The sequence below is a fragment of the Macrobrachium rosenbergii genome, chromosome 23 (assembly GCF_040412425.1).
Source record: "Macrobrachium rosenbergii isolate ZJJX-2024 chromosome 23, ASM4041242v1, whole genome shotgun sequence".
Classification (NCBI taxonomy): Eukaryota; Metazoa; Arthropoda; class Malacostraca; order Decapoda; family Palaemonidae; genus Macrobrachium; species Macrobrachium rosenbergii.
The window spans coordinates 28795283-28820502 of NC_089763.1; the positions used below are offsets into that span (position 1 = coordinate 28795283).

Consider the following 25220-nt stretch of genomic DNA (forward strand, 5'->3'; position numbering starts at 1 on the left):
ATACATTTCTAGAAATAGTAAGATTAGTCTGATTGTGATAAAGAAAAGAAGGAATTACATTCCATTCTTCAGTGGTCAAAATGCCTAGGTTTCGTGATTTTTTTTATGTATTGAATTCTTTTTGTTGATTTTCAAATGAAAGTAGAAATTACTTGTCTCTGGGCCTTAGGAACTATGTTTCATTAGAGGATAGTGTGAAAAGATTGTTTTTTAGGTATACTCCCTGATAGTTTTCAGTAATCATAGTGAAATGTGTTTTCTCTTTGCAGAACCAATTGTAGTTGGAGGCACTTTATCGGGCCATACAGATGCAGTTTGGGGCCTGACATTCCATTCACAGCGTAATCACCTCTTATCGTGTGCGGCGGATTCAACGGTTAGGCTGTGGTCGACAGATGCACGTTCTCCTCTTTTATACACTTACGCTGTGGAGAAAGGTAATTTTTTTGTTGATTCTGTGTAGGACATCTGATTTTTTTCATGGTAATAAAAATATTGTAAACAGCTAAATCTCTTATTTGAGGTTGTCCTTTCTCCTACAGTTGAATTTTTAGAATAGATTTATATCTTCTCCATCTCTCAAACATGTGAACCCTGTCATTGATTATTTGCAGTAGTATGTCTTCATCGATATTATTTATATTTTCATTTTACTGTTTCAGATGGTGTTCCAACGTCTGTAGACTTTGTGTACGAGTCCACAAACCAGTTTGTTTGCAGCTTTAACACGGCAAACTGTGTCATATTTGACATTGAGACGGGAAAGCCTATCACTCGTCTTGACACAGAGCCTGACCAGGGAAGCAATTCTCTCAATAGACAAATTAATAGAGTAAGTCTGTTCTCCTTGTTTTTTCAGTCCTTGATAATTTCAGGAGCGATGGTATTTCTGTGCCCAAGTGTTTAAATTAGGTTTGGATGCTAAAAACGTCATACTTTGTAAGTAATTTCACCTGTTGGATTTTATTTTGCAAAAGAGTCAGTACATGGTTATTTCAAAGAAAACTTAAGTTTTTACTGGAGAAATTAAATTAACCATTTTTCTTTGATTCAGCATTAAGATAAAGCTTTATATTGCAGAAGTAAACTTTAGTTTTCAGTATCTAACAGGTTTCAAGTTGGACAAAGCACGTGATGTATTTTAAGATGGACATGACCATATAGGATCATCCTTTTAGTAATTCAACCATTGCTTGTTACTAAAAAAACTACTATCTAGTGCTGTTAGTCTCATCATTATCATTACCATTATTGGTTTGGTGTTAGGTTTTCTCTTTGTAAAGATTTTTGTTGTGGAAGTATGGAAGTTCTTGTCTCTATATTTTCCTGTAGGTTAGTTCTTTATGATTTTCAAGGCTTTTGCAGGAGCTAATCCCTTCTCATCATACGGTTAAACCTTGTTAATTTTCAAATCTCATTTCGTATCCTTTGAACACCTCAGACCATTGTAATGTGGAAACCATTTTAATTTTGTTGGTATTGAACATGATAATAGCCAACATTGGGACCAGAAATATTTGATTAGTCATTCTTTGATGAAAATTGTTTATTATCTTGTCATAATTACTACAGAATTTCAGCATTAGGCTATGGAAACTGCTTTTTGCACAGTTGGACTGTCTTTATGAAGAAGTAATGCTTTTTGTCAGAAAAATATATAATAAGAAAGCACTGCTCTACGTTCAAACAGGTTGTGTCCCATCCCACCTTACCCTTAACTATTACTGGTCATGAAGATCGTCACATCCGATTTTGGGATAACAACAGTGGTCGGTTGGTGCAGTCTATGGTTGCTCACCTGGACTCTGTTACATCTCTAGCAGTTGACCCCAATGGTCTCTACCTCCTTTCAGGCAGTAAGTGTTCGTCTTTTTCTTTTTTGTTGTTATGTTTGCCTATAGCAAATGTTACCTGTTATAATCATGAAAAGTCATGAATTTGTGAAATAAATAATGCAATAGATTGGTTAAATTAATGGCCTTAGATTCTGGATAGAGGCAGTCCCTGGTTTACGGCGGGGGTCCCGTCCCTGCCGGCGCTCCGTAACCTGAAACATCATAATTATAATGGGAATAAATAGCACTTACAGCACCATAAGTCCAGGTAACGGTGCCGTAATCCACTGACAGCACCGAAGAATTAGGGTTAACGCCCCTTTACGCTCCATAAGTCGGAGCCGAACCCGAGCCTGACGTAACCAGGGGGCTGCCTGTATTATGACTTGCTGTTGCAAAGGAAGAAATTGACTATGAAGTTATAATTGGGGAAATTTAAAATTTGTAATTATTAACAAATAGTTTAACCGGTGGTCTGGTTAGACTGTTCATTACTGATAATAAATAAGATTGGTTAAACCAGCATACTCAGGTTTAGGGTATTGCTAACTTTGTTAATGCAAAGGAGGAAGTTTATTCATGAAACAGTAGATTTGTATGTTCACTGGTACATTTCTAAGGTTCTATTTCATTGGGAAAGCTGGTTAAAAATTCAAAGTTACTTCCCGATATTTTTGCATGCATGCTTCAAGAAGCAGTATAGTGGAAAAGAGAACCATTTGACAATATATTTTCAGGCTTGATGAAACGATGCAGATTTTTTTAATGTGAATTACACATTAGTCAGATACATTTATTGTTTGTAAATCTTAGAAGGCAGAAGAGAGAGAGTAACTGATATCCTTAATATCTCTCTAAAATATTTGTCAAAGTCCTTTGTACCTATTATGCTAAGCACAAGTATTGTCTAGCCTTAGTTGATGAGAAACATTTTGTGATTTTCTGATATGATTTGGAAAATTAATTTTAAATATCCACTAGATAAATGGAAATAGGGTTCTTAAGATTTATTATAGTATTTGCCATAGAAAGTTAAAGGCACTGTTTTAGGTTTTCATAATAAGTTTTGATTTAATGAACGCTCAAGTTCATTTCAAGTAATTAAAATTTGTCGTGATACAAAAGATTTCCAAAAGTAATAGTTATTCAGAATATAATTTAATGGAAACCACTGAATAGTACAGTATTGACGTTTTCCCCTTTTTTCAGGTTTTCAATTTACTGTAATTGTTATTTAATTTTGCAGGCCATGACTGTAGCATTCGTTTATGGCAGCTAGATAGTAAGCAGTGTGTCCAGGAAATCACGGCCCATCGAAAGAAGTTTGACGAGAGCATATTTGATGTGGCTTTCCATCCTAGCAAGCCGTTTATTGCCAGTGCAGGAGCTGATGCCCTTGCCAAAGTGTTTGTTTGATTACAGACGCTACACACGTGGCACTGTCCTAAAATCCAACCCTTATGAAGCTTAAAAATATTAAAAAAATGGTGGAGCAGATTCCTGGGTTACTTAATTCTCCGAGTGCTCAAGGCACAAATTGAGGAGAATGAGACATGGATATAACAGTGATGACACTGAGAGAGAATAGGCATAATCCATTAGGAATTAATTTTACATTAGGTCCTGCTTAGACTACATTGTCAAGAAAATGCTGTATCAAAATTGGGAACAGAATCCAAGGAAAGTGCCCTTTTTTTTTTTAATCATCAAATTTCTCCATAGCACCGGGATTTTGAACATCCCTCCTACCAAAGTTTTTCAAGTGATAAATGTAAAATGGATATATATATATATTTATAGGATACTTCATAATCACATACTGATAACATGAACCAAATTCTGAGTATGGTGTATTCAAAGAACACTCAGGTAGATGGTTTGTAGTGTCATGTTTTACATACTCATGTAAACAATAAACAGTAATGCAATTGTTGATCGAGGAGGAACAAACATTTGGCGCTTTAGTATCCCAGAAATATTTTTGTATATATTGATGATCAGTAGAGGGTTGGTATCCGGGAATCAGCTCAAGCCATAATACTCCACCTGTAGCCTATTCCACCCAAGAATCTTTGCGGCTACAGGTTTTACAGACATGGGATTTTGTGAATCCTCAATGGTGGTGAAATCACCTGCCCCAATTAGAAAAAATCCCAGCAGTAGAGTTGGTGGTAAGTTGCTGTGGTTTGTGGTGTAGTACCATTGCCTCAGTGATGCAAGAAGATAAGTGATAGAAAACGCGCTGTGGACTCCTTGCATTGCCATCGCATTGCAGAAGCTATGGGAATGTGACAACTGACTCTGAAAGTGCTTGGGGCCTCCTTAATACCAGCCAAGATAACAATGATTGCTGGGTGGCTGTCTTAATCAGGCCAATACAATGCTCGACTAGTCTTTAAAAAGGGTTAACATGGAGTTTCCCTGTCTGGCTTGCACACAGACTCCAATCATGGGATGGTTTACATTCTTTATATTTATCTGTAAATATGACAATTTACTTCTTGCTCATCTTAGTAGCCATATGTATATACCAAATATTGTATGGAAAATAATTCTAGTGTTTGAAAGGAAAAATTGAAATTACATGAGAGTAACGAATAATAGCAGAGTTCACAGAGGGTAATGAAGCCCTTTGTACAATGTACTACCATCATCATTATAATATTTTACTCCCATATTATCCTGAAACCAGTCAGAATGGCTAAGTGTCCCTGTTGAGTTAATGGTGTCCTGTTGACCAGGACATAGCCTTGAGGTTTTTTCCCTTACCCATTATTGAAATGGTTTATTATTGTATCCTCAAGCAGTCAAGTTCTGTTCAATTTTGTAGTTAATCCACTGAGTAGTAGTCGATAACACCAAACCAAATTGCTTTCATGTGAGTGTGTTCAAAGTTTCAAAGGTCTTTGATAATCATCACTCTAGACTCTGGGCTTTACTCTCCTTTACAAGAAGGATGTGAAATAGGAAAACAAATTAGCAAAGTAGGGAATTCCGTAAAGGTAGTTTAGACTGACGTAATCTCATGCTGTAGAGTGCAGGTTGCTTGATTTTTGAAAAGTGATAGATCTAGATGATGAGCATTGAAACAGCTTTGCCAGCCTTGCCACACACTCAGGCTATAAAATGTAGCTAAAAAGCTGAAAGGAATTTGAAATCACCTGTGTATTACATTGTGGATATTTTAGAAACCTTATTTTAAACAAATACATTATTTTCCAACCAAAATTTGGCTAAATCTACTACCCTCATTGCAGTCTTTGTATGCATTACTTTCATTTTTTGTGATGATATCAGAGATTCAACACAGCTGCAAATTGCAAATCCTTTGGGGGCAAGATGGATAATGCAAAACATCTGTGCAACAAAAGGGGAGGAAGCAGGATTGAAAATAACCCTGTGTAGTTCCAGCTTATTTTATGTAAGGAAAATGTACTTAAAAATTTGTTAGGGATGGAATTTCAATAATTCACCTCTTCTAAATTTTTGATGTCAATTACTGACATAATTGAGCCTGGCCCCATTTCATTCTGGTGTTTACTATAAAAGCTGAATGTGTTTAGAGAGATACCTGTTGATGTCTTTGGTTGCTCACTGGTGTTTTTTGCAGTAGCTGTTTCTGTTTAGGTACATCCATTTAAGCTGCAGTATTTCATTGATTTACTAGATTTTTTAGTCATATCTGGATCTCACAAGGTTATGTGGTGTTTGCCTATGTTTTTAAACACACATGAGAGGCCTTTCATGTTAATGAATAGTCAACTTCAAGTATTTTTTGGGTAGGAATGGGATTAGTCACTGAGTTGCTTGCTGTTTTGCAATTCGTTAAAAATCGTGTGATGTGTTTAGAGGAAGAAAGGATTCAAAACCAAAAATTCTAAAGGTAACAGTTTCAGAGGCCATATAACATTTGTGAAAAGATGATGAATTAATTGGGTATTATTAAACTATATAAACTACAGATCAGTTTGGTACCTTCCTATTCATTTTAATTCAAAGTATTTATTTACTACTGTTGCTTGATTAATGTGTCCTAAAATGTATGTGTATAAAGCAAAATCGTTTTAATACTGTTTTAGGTTTATCGTCAGTAACATTACTATGTAATTTTAGTTAAAAATATGCATTTTTAGGTAAAAATAATTCATTTGATTACTCATATTTTCTTTTATGCTTGATTCATTGCAGTTTTGCTGCTGTTTTTCCCAAGAAATTTTTGAAGATGTCTATTGGTAATGGTTATCTATTTTGAATCGGGAGATTAATAGCCAGTCTGTTTGGCAATGCTGGTTGCTTGTTGCAAGTGATTTTTGTCTTGAGTTGAGGAATTTTATGAATCTTGAGTGCTGTAAGGTATTCATAGTTTGCTTTTAACCAATATTTTTCTGTTTGATTAAATAGAGGTTTTTACCAACTTGAGAATTGGAAGCTTTGGAATTTAATATGGGGAAATGAATAAAAACTAACTACTGGGTGATGTTACTTAGATGGTTATATTGTCATCTCATTGCTTGGGCTTCAGGGTTACTCTTAGAAAAATGTCCTCAAAACTAGAGTTTACTCGTATTACAGTACCATTTATAGTTAACCAGGGAAGTCAGGGCTGATCTCTTTATTGACAGAAGGTATCGATTTCTGCTAATTTTTAGCCGGGGGTTGGGGGTAACGAGAATTGTGAACTAGGAAATGCATAGGCCAAGGTTTTTTTAATGCTTTTGCCCTTTCTGTTGCTCCTAAGGAAAAATAATATCGTGGAATTTGAATGACAAGTTAGACTGGCTGATTATGATGGTTTTAAGTAAATATGCTCGCTATTAAAATGTTTTGGCCTCCTGTCTTTAATGTAATTATATGGTGCCAACTTTATTTTCTCTCTCTCTCTCTCTCTCTCTCTCTCTCTCTCTCTCTTTTAAAATCTTTGATTTCAGGCAAACCTTCAAGTATTTATGTGGTAGAGAGGAATGTAATTTTTTTTAAGATTGTTTATTAGAAGAAAAATTAAATATATAGAGTAAATTAAATTATTGTAATTATGTTAATTTTCATTTAAAGTAACAGTATGTTAGAACACACACAATTTGCAGTAGCCATTCATAGTTGAAGAATCGATGGTGGCTTTGTCTAAGAATTTTAAGTGCTTTTTATCATCACAAACATATAGGTTTTTGGATGAAAGTGTAGTTCATGCAAATTTTACCTAAGAGATCTTTTGGAGCACTGGCAGAAACTACCTCTTCCATTGAGCTGTTTCATACATTTTGAAGTACACATTCTTCTGCAAAAGCACACCCACAATAAATCATCCGATGGTTCTCTGGCGACCTTGCCAGTGGAGTTGTACGAGACTGAAGTACTATCGTTGCAGTTTTCGTCATGCTTATTACTGTTGCCTCTGTAGGTGGTTTCATTGGACACATTTACAGATATGTAAATCATATTTTTCAGAAAAGTATTTTTGTAATGTATTGCACTATGAATTTATATAAAACCATCTCTCACATTATACAGTATCTGGTTTGTAGGTAGGTCACGAGTATTTTTGTTTCATTGTACAGTATGGAACTTCTTTCATTTTAAAACACTTTCGGATTCCCCTCAGTGGATATGTATGTCTCCCTTGACCAACGTGTAAATAATGAAACAAAAAAGACAGTTGTAAACTATTGCTGCTATGTCTTGAAAGAATTCTAATAAGCAAGCAAGAGGTCATATGTATATATCGTATTATGTACAAATGTTTATTTTTAGCCTTGTATGGTCATTCATGTATATATGTAAATGGGTGTATTAAGTGACCCATATTTTAGAATCTTTGACACATAAGAAATCACTAGTAAGATGTTGACATCCTACAGTAACATGACCCTTAATAGAGCGTAGAGGTCTCTCTATATAAAATCTCAGAGTTTTAACGTGTTTCCCCCCCATTACGTTTTAAAGCCATGTGGGATGTTCGTTGATTCCCACTTTGGTGTACTTCAAATAGGAGATAAGTATTTGTTTTACCTATTAGTTGGAGTTGAACCTCCCATTGGCATCCATTGTTATAAAAGGCATATCCTGCAATTGCTTTGAATAGAATGTGTTGGTTTCTGATTTCATCACAGATTGTTGGAAGATATTCTTTATAAGTTCCCCTCCTTTATCACATGAACGTTTGGATATCTTTTCATTTACCTGTCGAGGGTTCATTCTTCCAAAGCTTGTCATTAGATATGTAAACCCCCATGTTAATTTATATTAGAATTATTGATAAGTACTTCTCTTACCTATACATGCTTATTAAGTGAAGTGTTGAACTTTTTCTAACAACGTGGAAAGCTTGAACGTACGAGGGAGCTGTAAATTAATATAAATACTGTATCTGGTATGTGTAATTTATTAATATTTTCTTTTTATGAAGCAACAGAAGGTCCAGGAATGGTGCCTCCACATAATACTCCCTCTTCCTCTATTTATTATTATTTTTTTTTTACTTATACTCAATGACTGACACTAGTGTTCTAAAGGGCAGTGCAGGGTTTTGGTGAAAAGGATCAGTTACCAGGATGTATTTCTGTGTGTTTTTTGAGTGTTGGTGGAAGTTTCTGGAAGTATGGACAGCCACAAGTTTTGTATGTGAGTGTATATGGAACGATAGGCGAGTCAAGTATTTTTGAAATTTGAATGTTTTGCTATTTACATAGTTACTTTTGCGAGGTATGTTGTATTCAACTTTGAAATTGCATTTTTACTTCATTGCATACTTGGCCTCCTCAGAATAAACAAGTTACTAAGCCATTATTAGCAAAACACGGACAGGGAGTACAGAAATAGGTTTCTGTTTTGTGTGGAACTTTTTTGACTAATGGTTAGGCTATTGGGTATAGGATGCAACTTCTTGATTATGATCTGATTTTTGGTGTGTAAGCCGTAAGTTCTAGGTAAATTTTTCACTTTGGTCATGTGTTTCAAACTCAAAAAAAAAAAAAAATTGCTGTGGGAATATATTTTGAGAGATTCCATAAAACTTTGAAAATAGCACCCAGTCAGGTGTTTGTTCGATTGTTACTGTTATGGGTTCATTTTACTTAGTCATATATCTCATCTGTAACTTGGTGAAAGAGGTGTGGCATTGCTGACTGGTGGGGGCCCATTCAAGGTTTTTTTTTTTTTTTTTTTTTTTTTTTTTTTTTTTTGGCAAATTTGTTACATGTCTGTGCTGTACTGTACTTGGGAAAGGCTGTTGATACTTTGGATATTTTTTCTTCGTTTGTGCTTAAAAAGTATTTTTGGTTGCTCGATTCAATTTGTTGTTCAGTTAAAGCTGAATTTGGTAATTTTTGAGAAAAGTCTTTCATTTGTGGCTATAGTGAGTTGCAAGATTAAGAAATTGCCTTGGTAAACTCGAGTTGTTTGTGGATTTTTTCCCCCCCTCATCCGCCTTGAAATTGAGTTTGTCATATTCATTACTGTGATTAAAATTGCGCTGCCTTTTGGGAGGAAGAGTCTAATTGTATCTCCGCTTTTTGCTTGTTAGTAATCATATTCTGGGTTTTGTGGTTTGTAGGGCCCATCCTTCAGTTGGCCATGTTACCTCTTATGTAAAGGGAAAAAATGAGACAACATTAACAGGCCAGCCTTTTATTTTAATATTGAAATTAGTGCATGTAGTTTTTAGTTTGTTAGTAAACTTGGCTGTCATATTCTAGACGATGCTCGTTCAGTAAGTGCTGTGAACTGGCTGCAGTAAAGTGGTCCAGAGTATTGGCGCGAACAGAGTGCTACAACCTGTGATTACATGATAGCAGTAGGTGCATGTTCTTTTCACTGATGAGATCCATTTCTATATTTTTGGAAATTTTTCGCTGTGTCCTCCTGCTGATGATAACGCTCGTAGTTTCACCACGTCATTAGATAGCCGTTTTTTATAAATTGTCAGTAGGAAATTTTTCTGGACGAAAGGGCTACCACATTAGATTGTAACGAAAAGTATAAACAATATTTAGAATGTCATGGCTAGATTTTAAGCAGAATAAGTGTGTATACAGTTTTTGGCCTTTACTAGCTTTTTTTCCGTGAGGTATAAATATCTCATGGTTAGGTAGTCCTTTAGTGAATTGTTCAGTCATCTTGACTTTCAACTTTTGAGAAATACACTTTATAACAAAATCTGTGCATCATCATTATATATAATAGAGTATTTTCTTTGATTATTAAGTTAAAATGTCACTGGAGTTTTATCATGCACGTGTACTATAATCATTGCTTTTATTACTTTTCAGTAAATCTGTTATTCCTCTTGTTTAGCAGAAGAGAAGTATGCTAGTAACTATATTGGACACGTTTACTCAGAAGGCAAAAAAAACTTCCACCGACGACAAAATAGTTGTGGGTGTTAGCAAATCTTTTATCATTAAAGTCTGTTCCATGGTTTTAATCTGTTCAGTTGCCGTAGAGTAGAGAAAGTTGTCCTTTTTAAGATTGTAGGTTTTTCTTCTTTAACAGTTGATAAGTGTTTAGCTTACAAAATCAGAGGATTTTGTCTTTGGAAACATTTCCTAAATTTGTCTGCCTTTGAACCAAAAGGCACTTTTGAAATATAGGAGAGAGTATTTAAAAAAAAAATTTAGTTGCATCCTCATCATATTCTTGTCACCCATTCATCTGTCTTACAACTAATAGATTTGAATTGTAACTGGGCTTAGGTTGCAATGGAGATTTTCTGTTATGGCTTGCGAGTCTCTGCATGGTTCGTAGTTGGGTTAGTTACTGCAGTAAAAGTGGTGCACTACCGATTTCTTTACGACAGAGTAATAAATAGTATTTAGTTAGGCTTTCCTTAGAGCAAAGCCAGAAGCAGTGCTCTTAATCTTTTTCACGGTTTTCTGTCATTTCTTTGATGATAATTCAGGTAGTCGGCTTGGTTATATAATGGAATTTCAGGGTGTCAGTACTGACCTGGTATAAATGCTCTCTTGGTAATCTCCTGGTAATTGTTGCCTTATTCCTAAGGTGAGTCACTAAACTTCTGTTGCCAGTGTGTTTTGTGTGTATGCTCTTTTTATTTTCCACTTCCCTGATTGTGCTTTGTTTCAGACACATTTCATATTCTTGTGGGTGCACTGCTTTCATGCACACATGCCATGTGTATTGTACGGTATACTCAAATATGTTATTTTATGATTGGATAGAGTTTGGAGAAGACGGTATACTTTTGTTGCAACTCGGCTGTGGAGAGCTTGGTATGGATTACATGAAATTGTCAGTGTGCAGAAGCAAAATGAATTCTGTATCATAACTGGTACAATACTTATGTGTCTTTATGCTACTTATCTTGTTAATTTATTCTAGAGATATTTTAAGTGTTTGATTACTTTTTTTATTTTTTGTACATATTGTATATTATGGATTAGTTAATGAGCAGCCCTTTAGTGTGGAATACTGTGGAGTGATATTTGGTCTTGAATTTTACTTTTTGAGAAACTGGTCCTATGTGTGAGTCAGTAATTTTGAGAATCTCAAATCATTGTCAATCACAGCTCATCCTCATCATCATCATTTCTCTGTTCTTCATGCTGGTAGCCGTTTCAAGTTGAAACTTTTAATAGATGGTTATCTGCGAATTAAACCTTGGTTTGAATAGGAAGCAAGCAGTAGTTTCTTGACACGTCAGCATAAAAGTGCAAAAGATTTATTTTGTATTTATTTATGACTGACCTCTTGATATTTTTGAAATCGTCCATTGTTTTATGCATCCTAGTCTAAACTCTCCCCGTATTCATTGGTCAATGACTTTCGTGGAAATGATGAAGGAACACTGTTGCTGTATCCCAGATTTGTGTGTTTCTTTGTTTCTCCTTAATCAGTTGGTGAGTAGTAGTAATAGATATTCTGATTGACAGAAGCCACCATTTAGTGTCGTACGAGATGAGTAGTTTGAGCACTTGTATGTTATTTCTTTTTATATATGGTTTAAAGCACACTTTCCTTCAAGGAGTTGTTCTTTATGTTGATGAATATTTATATAATGTATCTATATATTTATCTCCTATATTTAGGCAATTTGTTTCTTATTCGGGAGGCACCTGTTCCTGGATCCTATTTTGCAGAGTGGTGAGCGTCCTTGAATCCCAAGCATCATTGCTTAGGTTCGGATTCCCTTGCCGTCTCTTCTCTCCTGTACGTAGCCTTGTACATGTGTTATAGAAAAAAGAAAAACAGTAGGTCTGGACTAATTAGCCCGTTTTGTGGAATTAAGTTACAGTTACTGATGCTTCATTTTTTTTTTAATTATGCCATTTTTTTTTTAGGATGGAGTAAAGAGAGTTCGTTGTCACTAGGGCCTGCGTATGCTAGTTCTATATTAAGAATTTTTTATTTCTCACAAATTGTATTTATTTTAGTTCAGGACTACTGCTTGTATCTTAGTGACAGTAAATAATGTAAGAGAAAACAAACTTTGTGTATTTTAGAGTCTGTGTTTGATTTTCCCTGAGTGCATCTTTACTTTTCGATAGTGGTGACCACTTGGTCATGAGAGCACTATAAATAATTTTGTCTTGCTCAGAATGCGACATAGTACAGTAGTGCATAACTACGCACTAGTTTACTTTTCAATTTTTTCTCTCAGTCTGTTGATATGAATGTTTATATGTACCAAATATCCAGAAGAAATTTATGTACTATGCCTTCATGCTGCGAGAAGTTTATACAAGTGGTTGTCTCATCATGTTGAGATTTGCTGCAGTCACTACTGATAATTACTTCTAAGTTTTAGCAGTTGCTGATGAATTCAGAACAGAAGTAAAGTAGCAGATCTCAGAAATAATAGGAGCACAATTCCCCTATTACTTTTTCAACGTGACCACGGGTGACTTACCTACTTGCTCATATAACTCATCTGAAGGACTACAATTTGATTTTAAAATTTTGGAAAATTTGTGCAAGGTAAAGTTCAGAGTTTACAGTTAAGTAGGAAGAGATCAAAAGGAATGATGAAAGTAAATGACAGACACCGCTAACTGGCTCAGAACTGTTGTACCTCCTACATTGGGCCAGGCAAATCACTCTGTAACTGGTACCCACATTTAGGACTTTATTTCTTGATGAGTGTGGACTTTGTAAGTCCTAGTGGAGTGTGTTTATGAATTATTTTCTTAGTATCTAAAAGAAGAAATCCTTGTGACTAGTGCTGTGAAGTTTGTTGATTACAGTTGAGTAATGAGTAAATCTGAAACAAAAGATTTCTTCTACTTAACGAAGTTAATTTTACACTTGTCTTTAAATATACAGACACCACCCTGCTTATGAACATTCAACTTAACAAACATCCAGGGATACAAATGGGATCGCAAATTAAGATTGTGTTGCAAGTGCACCCCCTTGCCACCCGTAAGTTCAAATTTTGTTTTCCTTAACTATTCTGTGCATACAGTACCGTATATAAAGTGTATTTTAGGATGAAAAAACGTACAGTAATATATTGATTTTATATCATGCTGTACTTAAATAGGCATGAAGAGTACGGTAACTAACATGCAGACAATTCAACATATAAATGGGCGTCTGGAACGTAACCCTTTTTGAAATTAACAGCAATAATATGGAATTATGTGGATTTCGGTCATCGTTGACCGGATGAAGGTAACTAACACGTCAGTAAATGTGTTCCCCAGATAACTAGTGCCATCTTGGATTCTTCATTAATCATAGTTGCTGCAGCTGGATGATGAAGACTAGGTTGCTATTTCCTTATCACTAATACAGTATCTGAAAATTGGAATTACAAGATGCAGAATCGCAGAAGCTATCGAATGTATCGACAGTTCCCAACGTGTAAGTAACCATTCTGTATGCTTTGGTCTGAAGTCAAATATACCCATGTAATGGGTTGTCTCAAGTTCTTCAGGTGGTGAGGGACACTTCCATTACCATTTGTGGGTTTTGGAAAAAAACAGCACTGGCGGGTAAATAGTCAAATCTGATATTTTGCACAACCCCTTTTGAGTCGTCTTCCAGTTTTTATTAAATAGATTGTTTTGAGTGAAAAAATTTTAATGAGCAAGGCTGAATTATTAGCCTGTGACAGAATAAACAAAGCAATGCTAAATCTTATAGGGGTTTTAGAGCTGTCAATGCACTTATCACTGTGCACTGCAGCCATAACCAAAGGTGGTTATGCAGCTTTACTTAGGCCACCAGGTGCACTCATTTGTTAGCCTTTTGCTTTAAGGAAAAGAACACTGGACTGAACTCCTCACAGGTGGAGAACACTAGAAGGTGGTTCTCTCGAGAAATTTGGCTCCGATGCCTCCTAACCAATATCAGAGCTGCTCTCTCAGTGTTGGAGCTTTCCAAGGTCTTGGGACACACTGCCCACAGCATCTGTCAAGCCAAGGACGACGAAAACCAAGCCAGTGCCATAAAGAAGTACCCTTACGATCCACGACAGAAAGGGTAACTTGCACTCAGCCCTCAGCTGTGTATACCAGTGGAGGTTCAGAAAAGCCAAAAAAAAATCAGCAGCCCCCAGCTGCAACTGTAGAAAAGCAAACAGATGCGTACTCCATCAGGCCCAAACATCGACTGCACTTCTGGCAGGAAGTTATTGATAGGGTAGACGTAGGTGTATTCAAGTCGACCCACCCAGCATAGCAGAAGACAGATTCAAGACCTGAAACGGCAGCCTAGTCGCTGTCAACTGTGGTCACATAACCATTATACGACCACCAAACCCTCGCCCTCCACCTACTGGGGAAGAATTACCAATGGGCGTTCCTCTTCGCTGACGTCTTGACGCCCTTGATCAGTGCTGATTTTCTGGGAGACACTGGCCTGCTGGTAGATGTTTATCCCTGCGTTTTGGACCTAGCTGCCTCCTTGACAAAACCACTCACCACTGGTCCCAAACAGCTGTCCATCTCTTTGGTGGGTCCCATGAGTCTCCACACCCTCCTACAGGAGTTTTCAGATGTCCTCAAAACAGAACTGGAGCAGATTCACTTAAATCCCAGTATCTCGGCAAAGCACAGCATATACCACCATACAAAATTAACGGTGGCCCCATCCACTCAAAATTCTGCTGTCTGGCCCCTGGTAAAACTCACCAATGCAAAGAAGGCCTTCAAGAAATTAGAATTCTCGAGCCTTTGCTAAGAGGCTGAATGGCTGAAAGTTTCTCAGTACATGGATTTATAACCTAAATTTCAATCGTAAATGCCTTGTAAACTTGTTTAATTTCTAGATTGTGTCAGGATTTTCTACTTTATTCTGCAATTTGTCAATATAATATCTCAAAACATCAGTGCTCAGTATTGGCTTTAATCAGATTTCTTAGTTTAATAATACCACCACTTTGCTGAATGATGAGGGTACGGAGCCTATGAGAGAGTGCCATTCTTGACATTCAATTTTAGTAGTTGTGTAGCCGTTCACGACATAGTTACCAAAATGTGAAAGTGTCTTGGCGCTCTTTCGGAAACTGAAGGTACAAAGGAAGCCGCTTGTGATAATTTTGTTCCTCTGTTAAAAGTCGAGATGAGTTTGCGTTAATCCCCCCCCGCCACAATATTTTATCCAGTCCAGATCCCGTGGCACAGTGAAAGCTAGGAAAAGGGAAAGTGAAAAAAAAAAATGCAAGCGTAGTTTAACCCAGAAAGAAACTATAACCCCTTCTTGGGAAAACTGAAGCAGTGAACATTTTCCTTTGGAGGTTAAGTTTCGTGTTATCAAAACATTGCACTATTCCTTTATTAAAGTTTTCCCCGTAGGGGAATGGCGCCGTTAGTGCACCTCGCGCGGTGCACCGTAGTCATACTTTAGGCTCTTTGCTACAACACCTTTCGTTCCTTTCACTGTACCACCGTTTATTTTCTCTTTCTTCCGTCTTACTTTCCACTCTCTCCTAACACCTGTTTCATAGTGCAACTGCGAGGTTTTCCTCTCGTTACATCTGTGAAACCATTCTACTGTCAACTTTCCTAATATCCCTGAATGACCTCGTATGTCCCATCGCTTCGCCTTCGGCCTAAATTGCATAGTCTATGACTCGGTAACAAAAGAATGACACAGCTGGTCTCTCCTCTTCCGGCACTCCTATTCTGTAATTCGTAATTCCCCCAAAGCATTACGAAAGTATTTTTTTTTTTTAAGTCTGGGTTTGTAGGGCACCAAACGAGACTCGCTACCTGGAAGAGTTCCGGTAATTGAAATTCTTCTTACATCTATTCCCCGGGGCGTTATTGTAGCAGTTTAGTGAAAGAAGGAATTCTAATGGAAACCTTTTATTATATATGTTCGGTATTTGAGCAGCGTAACGTCGAAAGGAACAAGTTATTTTCTCTCTGCTTTTGTTAGGGAGCAAAATATGACCCGCGAACGAACATATAACTGATTTTCAGCCATATTACACTAGTTAACAAGTGACAAGCACGCTAGACCGAACATCATAAAGCTTAAAAATAAACATCGAGACGAGTCATGGTATTCGATTATAGCGTTATGTGATAATGACTCTCACTCTCTCTCTCTCTCTCTCTCTCTCTCTCTCTCTCTCTCTCTCTCTCTCTCTCTCTCTCTCGTGTTGTCAAAAGCACTTACTGAAACGGAAACTGCACCTAAGTTATTTTCACAGTCACCCTTTCCCCCATATGGCTTCAGTAAATCATTTACATACATAAGTCCAAGTAGTTTACGTCAACAATCAGTGTCTCGGTCTCGACGGCGGTCGACGAGAAAGGAATGATGTTCTCACATTTAATGAGTCTGAGTCTCTTATTTTAATCCCTCGCATGTGACCAAATATCTGTGATTGCTTATTGCACTGAGTTAAAGTCTCGGAGATCCTTTTAGGCATAGAATATATATATATTATATATATATATATATATATATATAATATATATATATATATATATATATATATATATATATATATATATATATATATAGATTATTTACATTATGTATACCTCGTATTATAAATACAAATGTGCGTGAATTCCCGCGGGCAAACGCTGACTCATCGTAACCCGTGAATCACGTCTACCGGATTTCAAGAGTTTTATCGCCCACCCGCGGCTCCCAGTGACTTTCATTGCGTATATATTTTATCATTGCGAGACCAAACGACATTCTCTTGGATGTCTCCACTCAGCGAGGTGGAATGTAATTTCTCCTGCCTTTAAGGTAATCGGCTGGATTATTTTCTCCCATTCGTTTTTCGTTAATTTTGGGACGAATTTGTGATACGTTTCTGCGTCTTGTGGTAAGCAATTGAATTATTTTAGTTTTTCAATTTTTTATTTTAAATTTTATTATTTCCTGTATTTTCAATGTATTTATACATCAGAAAAGTTGGCCTGTATGTTTCCTTTCTCCGTAGGGGTGTGTAGTGCCGCCGTCAGTGCAACTCATGTGTGGTGCACTGTAGGCATTACTTAAGGTTCTTAGCAGCGTCCCTTCGGCCCCTAGCTGCAACCTCATCCATTCCTTTTACTGTAACTCCGTTCATATTCTCTTACTTCCATCTGACTTTCCACCCCCTTCTAACAATTGTTTCATAGTGCAACTGCGAGGTTTTCCTCTTGTTACACCTCTCAAACCTCTTACTCTCAATTTTCCTTTCAGCGCTGAATGACCTCATAGGTCCCAGCGCTTGGCTTTCTGCCTAAATTGTATTATGTATTATGCTAGGTGTGTATTATTATTATTATTATTATTATTATTATTATTATTATTATTATTATTATTCAGCATGCAGCTGGTATATCAAGTTTCTAAGAACTTAAAAGATTTCTGTTACCTAAGACAACAGAATTCTCTATACGGATTAAATGCCGTGAAGTAGCTATTATTATTATTATTATTATTATTATTATTATTATTATTATTATTATTATTATTATTATTATTATTATTATATATTCATAGCTTTCGTGTGACTTTTATTAATATTCTGCTATTTCAAATTCACAAGAAACTCTTATTAACATTAAAAATAACCACGCCAAATCCGTCTCCACTTCATGGCTGCTCGTTTCAGAAATCACTTCGCGGAAAATGCGGGATCTGCCGACGGCAACACTGACCGTGCCCCTAGCTGTAACCTTGTTGGCAACAGGGTTTTCGGTAGCCAAGCCTCCTTCCACGCCGATGGCTCTCGCCCAGGTAAGTGAACTCGAACGCTAGAGAGTTTTCTTGAGATTCTCTTTCGAGAAGAAGAAGAAGAAGAAGAAGAAGAAGAAGAAGAAGAAGAGGAGGAGGAGGAGGAGGAGGAGGAGGAGGAGGAGAAGGAGGGGGAGGAGGAGGAGGAGGAGGAGAGTCCCTCTTACTTTCTACCCTCTCCTAACAATTGATTCATAGTGCAACCGCTTTGAGATTTCCCTCCCGTTACACCTTTCAGAACTTTTTACTGTCAATTTCCGTTTCAGCACTGAATGACCTTATAGGTCCCAGCGCTTAGCCTTTGGCCCCAAACTATATATATCCAAGGAGAAGAAGAAGAAGAAGAAGAAGAAGAAGGAGGAGGAAAAGGGTGGGTGGGAAAGAGAAGATGATCTGAATTTCACCACGGATTTTTATTTCCAAAAAATGCCGACGGAAAACAACTTCGTTCTGCAATCGAATTGTCATGGCGCAAGAATTATCACCCAGAATCCAAATCTCGGAATTTTGTTTATTTATCAGAGTTACTGGCGTCACATCTTCAAGTTACCGTAACTTGTTCCTTAGTTACTTTGGTTACAATTAAGCTTTAATATTTCTCTTACCCATTCATGTTTCCAGCAATAATTCTATTCCGTAGATATCACACAACACTCCTAACGCTAATACCACCAGAAACGTCCTGAATTATTATTATTATTATTATTGAAGAAACAGATCCACAGTTATGCATGGGTGCATATATTAAAAAAAAAATCTCTACAGAGTGCTTTCAGGAACTGAAAAGGAGAGTCGAATAAATTTCCGAAAGCTCTCTGTAGGTATTTATTTTTAAATTTATTTACCCATACATCACTGTAGATTTGTTTCTCCATTTCAAGATTCGTGCTACTATGAGTATTATTATTATTATTATTATTATTATAGACCCAGAGAAATATTAGAATTATTAAGGGATAGAAAAAGCCAGTTTAGAGATAACCAGCATAGATAAAAATACAAAAAAATGTATACACATTAATAAGCCCTAGAAAACGAATTGGAGAATCATTACTTATTATCCGCAGTTGATTTTTAATCCGTGAAGACAAGCAAACGGATAAGGCGAAGTTCGCATATTCACGAACCTAGACGTCTTTAAATCCACTGAAGAGATAGGGAGCCGTTTCAGAGGCAAATCCTGTTTGATACTACTACTAATGCTACTAAATGGTTTTCTTTGGAAGTTGTTCTTGGAAGACCGCGTCAAACTAACACTCTCTCGTTTCGTGAGGTGCACTGTAGGCATTACTAAAGGTTCTTTTCAGCGTCTCTTCGGCCACTAGCTGCAACCGCTTTCGTTCCTTTTACTGTACCTCCATTCGTATTCTCTTTCTTCCATCTTCCTTTCCACCCTCTCCTAACAATTATTTCATAGTCTAACTGCGAGTTTTCCTCCTGTTACGCCTTTCAGACCTACCTACTCTCAATTTCTTTTCCAGTGCTGAGTGACCTCATAGGTCCCAGTGCTTGGCCTTTGGCCTAAACTCTATATTCCATTCCATTCCAAGAAGAATTGGTATCGACTGGAAATGAAAGATGAACGAGGTCTGTGAAAAGATTAAATGTAATTTCCGTAGACTGTTTTGTGTTTATATTCGATAGAAATGGCAAGAACAACTAAGTAACTAAGGGTTATCTGGTGTCATGGAGAGAGAGAGAGAGAGAGAGAGAGAGAGAGAGAGTCCGTTTAGTATGACACTGAAGTAAATACTTGTTTCGTCATCGTTCTCAATACAGAATAAGGAGAGAGAGAGAGAGAGAGAGAGAGAGAGAGAGAGAGAGAGAGAGAGAGAGAGAGAGAGAGTCCGTTTAGCTTTACACTGAGGTAAATATTTGCCTCGTTATCGTTCTCACTACAGAATAAGGGAGAGAGAGAGAGAGAGAGAGAGAGAGAGAAGAGAGAGAGAGAGAGAGAGAGCCCAGAGAGAGAGAGAGAGACATGGTAGATACGTCATATTTATGCTTGAGTAAACTTAAACTTTTTTTTTTATTTTTTCTTCCTCATTTTTAGGTCCTGACCACCATCGATGCTTTGAAAAATCGTGTGCAAAAAGTCTTTTATGATTTCAGAAATCGTTCGTCTGGATTCGATGCTTGAATCGGTGGTTGCAGAAGGTCTGAGAAGATGACCAGCTTTCGGGTAATATGATTGGCTGCCCGGGCAATAATGATAATAACAATCAATAATAATAATAATATTTTAATAAAAGACTAATAATAAACATAATAATAATAATAATAATAATAAGATAGAAAAGACACTTTAAGATAAATTCTAATAAGCCAAATAATAATAATAATAATAATAATAATAATAATAATAATAATAATAATAATAAAAAAAAAAAAAAAAAAAAATAAAAATAGAAAAACAAGACTAAAAATAAAAATAATAAAATATTTTTTTATTTGAGTAATAATAATAATAATAATAATAATAATAATAATAATAATAATAATAATAATAATAATAATAATAATTTTTTTTTCTTTGATTTCAGGATACTTTTCAGTCGTCAGGGACAAACGGGAAATCTTCGACGAGGTGGAAGAGTGAGTATTATTTTTATTAAGTTTTTTTCTTTTTTGCATTTTCCTTTTTTTTTTTGGTAACAATCCAAGATTTTTTCCCTTTCCTATTTTTTCCAATTTGGAACACCCCCAACTTTTCTGTTTTATTTCTATCGGTACAAGTCCGATTTTTCTTTTTGGGAGAATGGAAAACTTTTTTTGTTCGTTTTTCATTGCTTCCGATTATTAACATTCTTTAATTTATATATTTTTTAATTTGTTAGTTTATCTGTTTTCCTTACAGCTGATCTCATCTTTCCGTATTTCCCTTTACCTCCTGTTTACTTCTTTCGAATGAACACCATAATATTCTTTGGAAGCTTGAAGAATTTCAAGTCAGTGGCCCCCTATGTGGTGGGCTTGCTCCATATGAATAGGGTTCATCGTCTGAATAATAATAATAATAATAATAATAATAATAATAATAATAATAATAATAATAATAATAATAATAATAATAATAATAATTTTTATAATAATAATAATAATAATAATAATAATAATAATAATAATAATAATAATAATAATAATAATAATAATAATAATAATAATAATAATAATAATGTGGCATTATAATCCATTTTCAAGGCATGTGTTACATGTGTTTTATTCAAAACGATTTCCAGATTATTGTCTCGTTTTCTACTTTGTGTTCATAAAGTCGAAGTATTTTCAGTCTGATTTGAATGTTTTAAGAATCTGTTTTTTTCTCAAAATTTTCGAAGTGCATCAAGTTTTATTCATATTCAGACCCTTGAATCTACGACTTCCATTTTCTCTTTTCTCCATAGCTTTGTGCGTTAGAAATTGACGTTACGGCTGAAACGGTTCTTCTGGGCATTCAGTCCTACACCTGACTTTTGAGTGATAATGATAATTTTTCATGAATTTTATTACTTATATATATATATATATATATATATATATATATATATATATATATATATATATATATATATGTACACAGTATATATATATATATATATTATATATATATATATATATATTTTATATGTATATAAATATATATATGTATAGATATAAATATTTATGTGTATATATCTATAGATATATATTTACATGCATACATACATACACAAGACAGTTTAAGAATATTTGATATGAGTTACTAAGCACTTATCAATTCATGAGTAAAACAGCAACAATAATAATAATAATAATATTAATAACAATAATAATAATAATAATAATAATAATAATAATAATAATAATAATAATAATAATAATAATAATAATAATCACGGTTGAATTTTAAACTGATACGATGTCAAAGTTCTCTTATTTAATAAATATAACTGCGATAAGACAGGAGAGATTTGCATGGTCTTGGGTAGCTTATTGTAGAATAATTTTTTTTTTTTAATGTTTGTGTGATTTTCTGAGTTTCAGTGGCAATTTCATTCCGCTGAATCCCTGTCGTGGAATAATTCTCTGAAACTGATTAGGATTCCTAAAATTGTCACTTCGTTTTTTATACCGTAATTTATGCCGCTGAATAATTTTTTTTTCTGAATGAGAGGAAATTTGCCCGGAATCTGGCAATTCCAGTGAATATAATTATTTGAATAAAACGTGAAACGGTTTCAATCGACTGATATGTTATTCTTCTTCTACAGGTTCAAAACACGTCGCTTTCTGTTATTGTTTTCGATTTGGACATTGTCAAAAAAGGCAATCGAAGGTTAAATAAAACAACTTAAACCTGGTGTTTTTGTCAATAAATTAGATATTTCAAGAACTTTAAATAGGTTTAGATGAGATATGAAGTTCTCCAAATTCTGCTGAGTTAGTGTTCCTAAATATGATAGAATTATTTTTATTCATTAAAAATACTGATAGTTTTTGGAATAATCTGATGTTCTAAATTCTTTAAAAAATACTGAAAATATTGTAAAAATTATTCAACCAGTTTTAGAAGGAATCTGATGGTCTTCTAAATCTTCTGCATTGGTAGTTTTAGATAAAATATTTTCTATCAGAAGAAAATATTGTAAAATTATTCTAAATATTTAAATCTACTGAACAACCAGTTTTAGAAGGAATCTGATGGTCTTCTAAATCTTCTGCACTGGTAGTTTTAGATGAAATATTTTCTCTCAGTGCTGGATAAATTTTTAGACAAAATACTAGGGAAAGCAAAAGCCAAGTATTCGATGAACGCCAATTACATCCAGAAAAGACCAACAGATGTCCTTTTCCTTTCTGTGGGACTGCTACCAATTACTTTTGCTATTCCCCTGCAACAGAGACAATGGAGGAAGAAGAGGAAAAAAGAGAAGAAGAGGAAAGTGGAGAGACGCCGAAAGAGTGGAGAGGAGAAAAACAGGAGCAGAGAAAAAGAAGAAGAAGAAGAAAGGCAAGGAAAAATGTGGCGGGAAAAGAAGGAGCCGGGAGAAGCATCTTTGCAGGACTCCGAGTTCGAAAACAACAACAACAATATTGAAAACTACAACTGATACTACAACAACAGTCACTCCAACAACAACAAAAGCTATACCAGATGCTGCGCCAACAGTCACTCCAACAACAACAGCAATAACAACAGCAAAAACAGCAGCCACTGAAACTCTGCCAGACGCAACCGATGTGACGTCAACATCACCCGCGACAGCGATTACTGAAACCTCTTCCTTTGGCCCTACAACTCAAGTGACAACTCCAGGGTTGGAGGAGGACGCAGAAACCCTCATACCATTCTTCCGAGTCGTCGATTCGAATTAAGTCAGAGGAGATGGACAGATGATCATCATCTAATCAACTGCTTTTCATTTTGATGAATTTCTCAATGCACGGGAAATTTTAACCAATTTATTCTCAAGTGTTGACAAGGCTTCTTGCTCATCGAAGCTCGTAGAACTAATCTTTGGTTAAATTGTTGAAATATTTTCTTACTAAATCCTCCATTGAAATCAGGTTATGGAAGATTAAAAAAGGGAGAAAAATGGGTCATTTAGCCACGAAAGATCTTTCTTAGATAGTGACCCCCAAGGGTTTTCGGGGGTCGTTATCTAGGACTAATATTTCTTGGGGGTCATTATCTTTATATTTACAGTTTTTGTTTATATTTTTACGGTCATCCCCAACGACCTTGTACTAAACACGCCGCAAAGGCGGACACATACCGGGTTAAAACCCGTGGGGGTCACCATCTAGGAAAAGATCCGTCAAGAACAGAGAAATTAAAGATGAGAAGAGAGATAAAATAGAATAATTCTGAGACCCATTTCGACCAAAGGGACTACCACTGCTCATTCATCAGCAACTGTAAGTACAACTCCAACCTCCCGGCCAGTTACAACCACGGCAGCAACCGCGTCTTATTCAAGCGAATTGGGGACAGGCTCTGCATCAGATAGAGAGAGAGAGAGAGAGAGAGAGACAACTGCGCTCGGGAGATTTCCTGAAGGCACTCAGCTCCCCAAGGAGGGTGGAGATAAGACTAGTCCTCTCTTGGACAGAGGACGCGTTCCTGGCTTTGGCTGCCTCGTGGAATAGACCACTCGATTATTCACTCTCATAGTTTTGGAAGCTGTGATTTTATATATATATATATATATATATATATATATATATATATATATATATATATATATATATATATACATATATATATATATATATATATATATATATATATATATAATATATATATATATATATATATATATAATAAGTAGTCATAGTTTTTATATTGCGTTATAAACTAAGATATTCTCTCTCTCTCTCTCTCTCTCTCTCTCTCTCTCTCTCTCTCTCTCTCTCTCTCTCTCTCTCTCTCTCTCTCTCTCTAGTAGATTCGTGTTAGCCAGTTCACCTGTAAAGAAGACATTCCGTCAATATTTAAGAGTATATATTCTGTTGTTTCCTTATAGGTATATTTGATGTCATTTTTCTTTCCAAAACTAAAATGTTTTTATTTTATTTTATTATTTTTTGGAAAATTGCTGATGATGACGAGATTATATGAGTTGGTGAGTTTCTATAAAAAAAGATAGTTGAATCACCTGCCAATGTCCATTATACATACATACATATATATATATATATATATATATATATATATATATATATATATATATATATATATATATATATGTGTATATGTATATGTATATAATATTGACACTTCTGTGAAACAATAGCAAAATCAACTTGGCTTTTGTTAATTAATAGGCCTATGTCTGGAGTTTTTTTTTTTAAGGGAATGGAAGTTTGATAACGAATGATGATAAAGTAAGTCGTGGAGAGTGAAAAGAGAGTGAAATGAGAGTGAAAGGAGAGTGAAAAGGAGTTGGAGTGGTTGGACAGTAATATAGACCTAGGAAATTAATGAGATGAATTATAAGGCCTGATAATCCTAGTTGCACTAAGAGGTAATATTAGAGAGGTTGAACAGCAATATTAAAGAAAGAAAACGGGAATGTGAGTGGGCGGAAATGAGTCAATTTGTGAAAATGGTTTAGTTAGCCACGAAAATTTCGTTTTCTGTGGAAGATAAATGTAAAGAGAAAACATAACCATCATTACTCTCTCTCTCTCTCTCTCTCTCTCTCTCTCTCTCTCTCTCTCTCTCTCTCTCTCTCTCTCTCTCTCCCCTCCGTGGCC

The 25220-nt window shown here is 35.4% G+C and overlaps 1 protein-coding gene across 7 annotated transcripts in view; it reads left to right on the forward strand.

Moving 5' to 3' along the window:
* Cka (Connector of kinase to AP-1) overlaps positions 1 to 7267 on the forward strand; it is a 45372-nt gene extending 38105 nt beyond the window's left edge. For all 7 annotated transcript variants that reach the window (XM_067125489.1, XM_067125490.1, XM_067125493.1 and 4 more), the window contains 4 exons: positions 270 to 437; positions 663 to 832; positions 1691 to 1856; positions 3082 to 7267. In XM_067125489.1, coding sequence (XP_066981590.1) covers positions 270 to 437; positions 663 to 832; positions 1691 to 1856; positions 3082 to 3251 — 674 coding nt within the window. In that variant the 3' untranslated portion in view covers positions 3252 to 7267. The remainder of the gene's footprint in view (positions 1 to 269; positions 438 to 662; positions 833 to 1690; positions 1857 to 3081) is intronic.
* The last annotated feature ends 17953 nt before the right edge of the window (positions 7268 to 25220 follow it).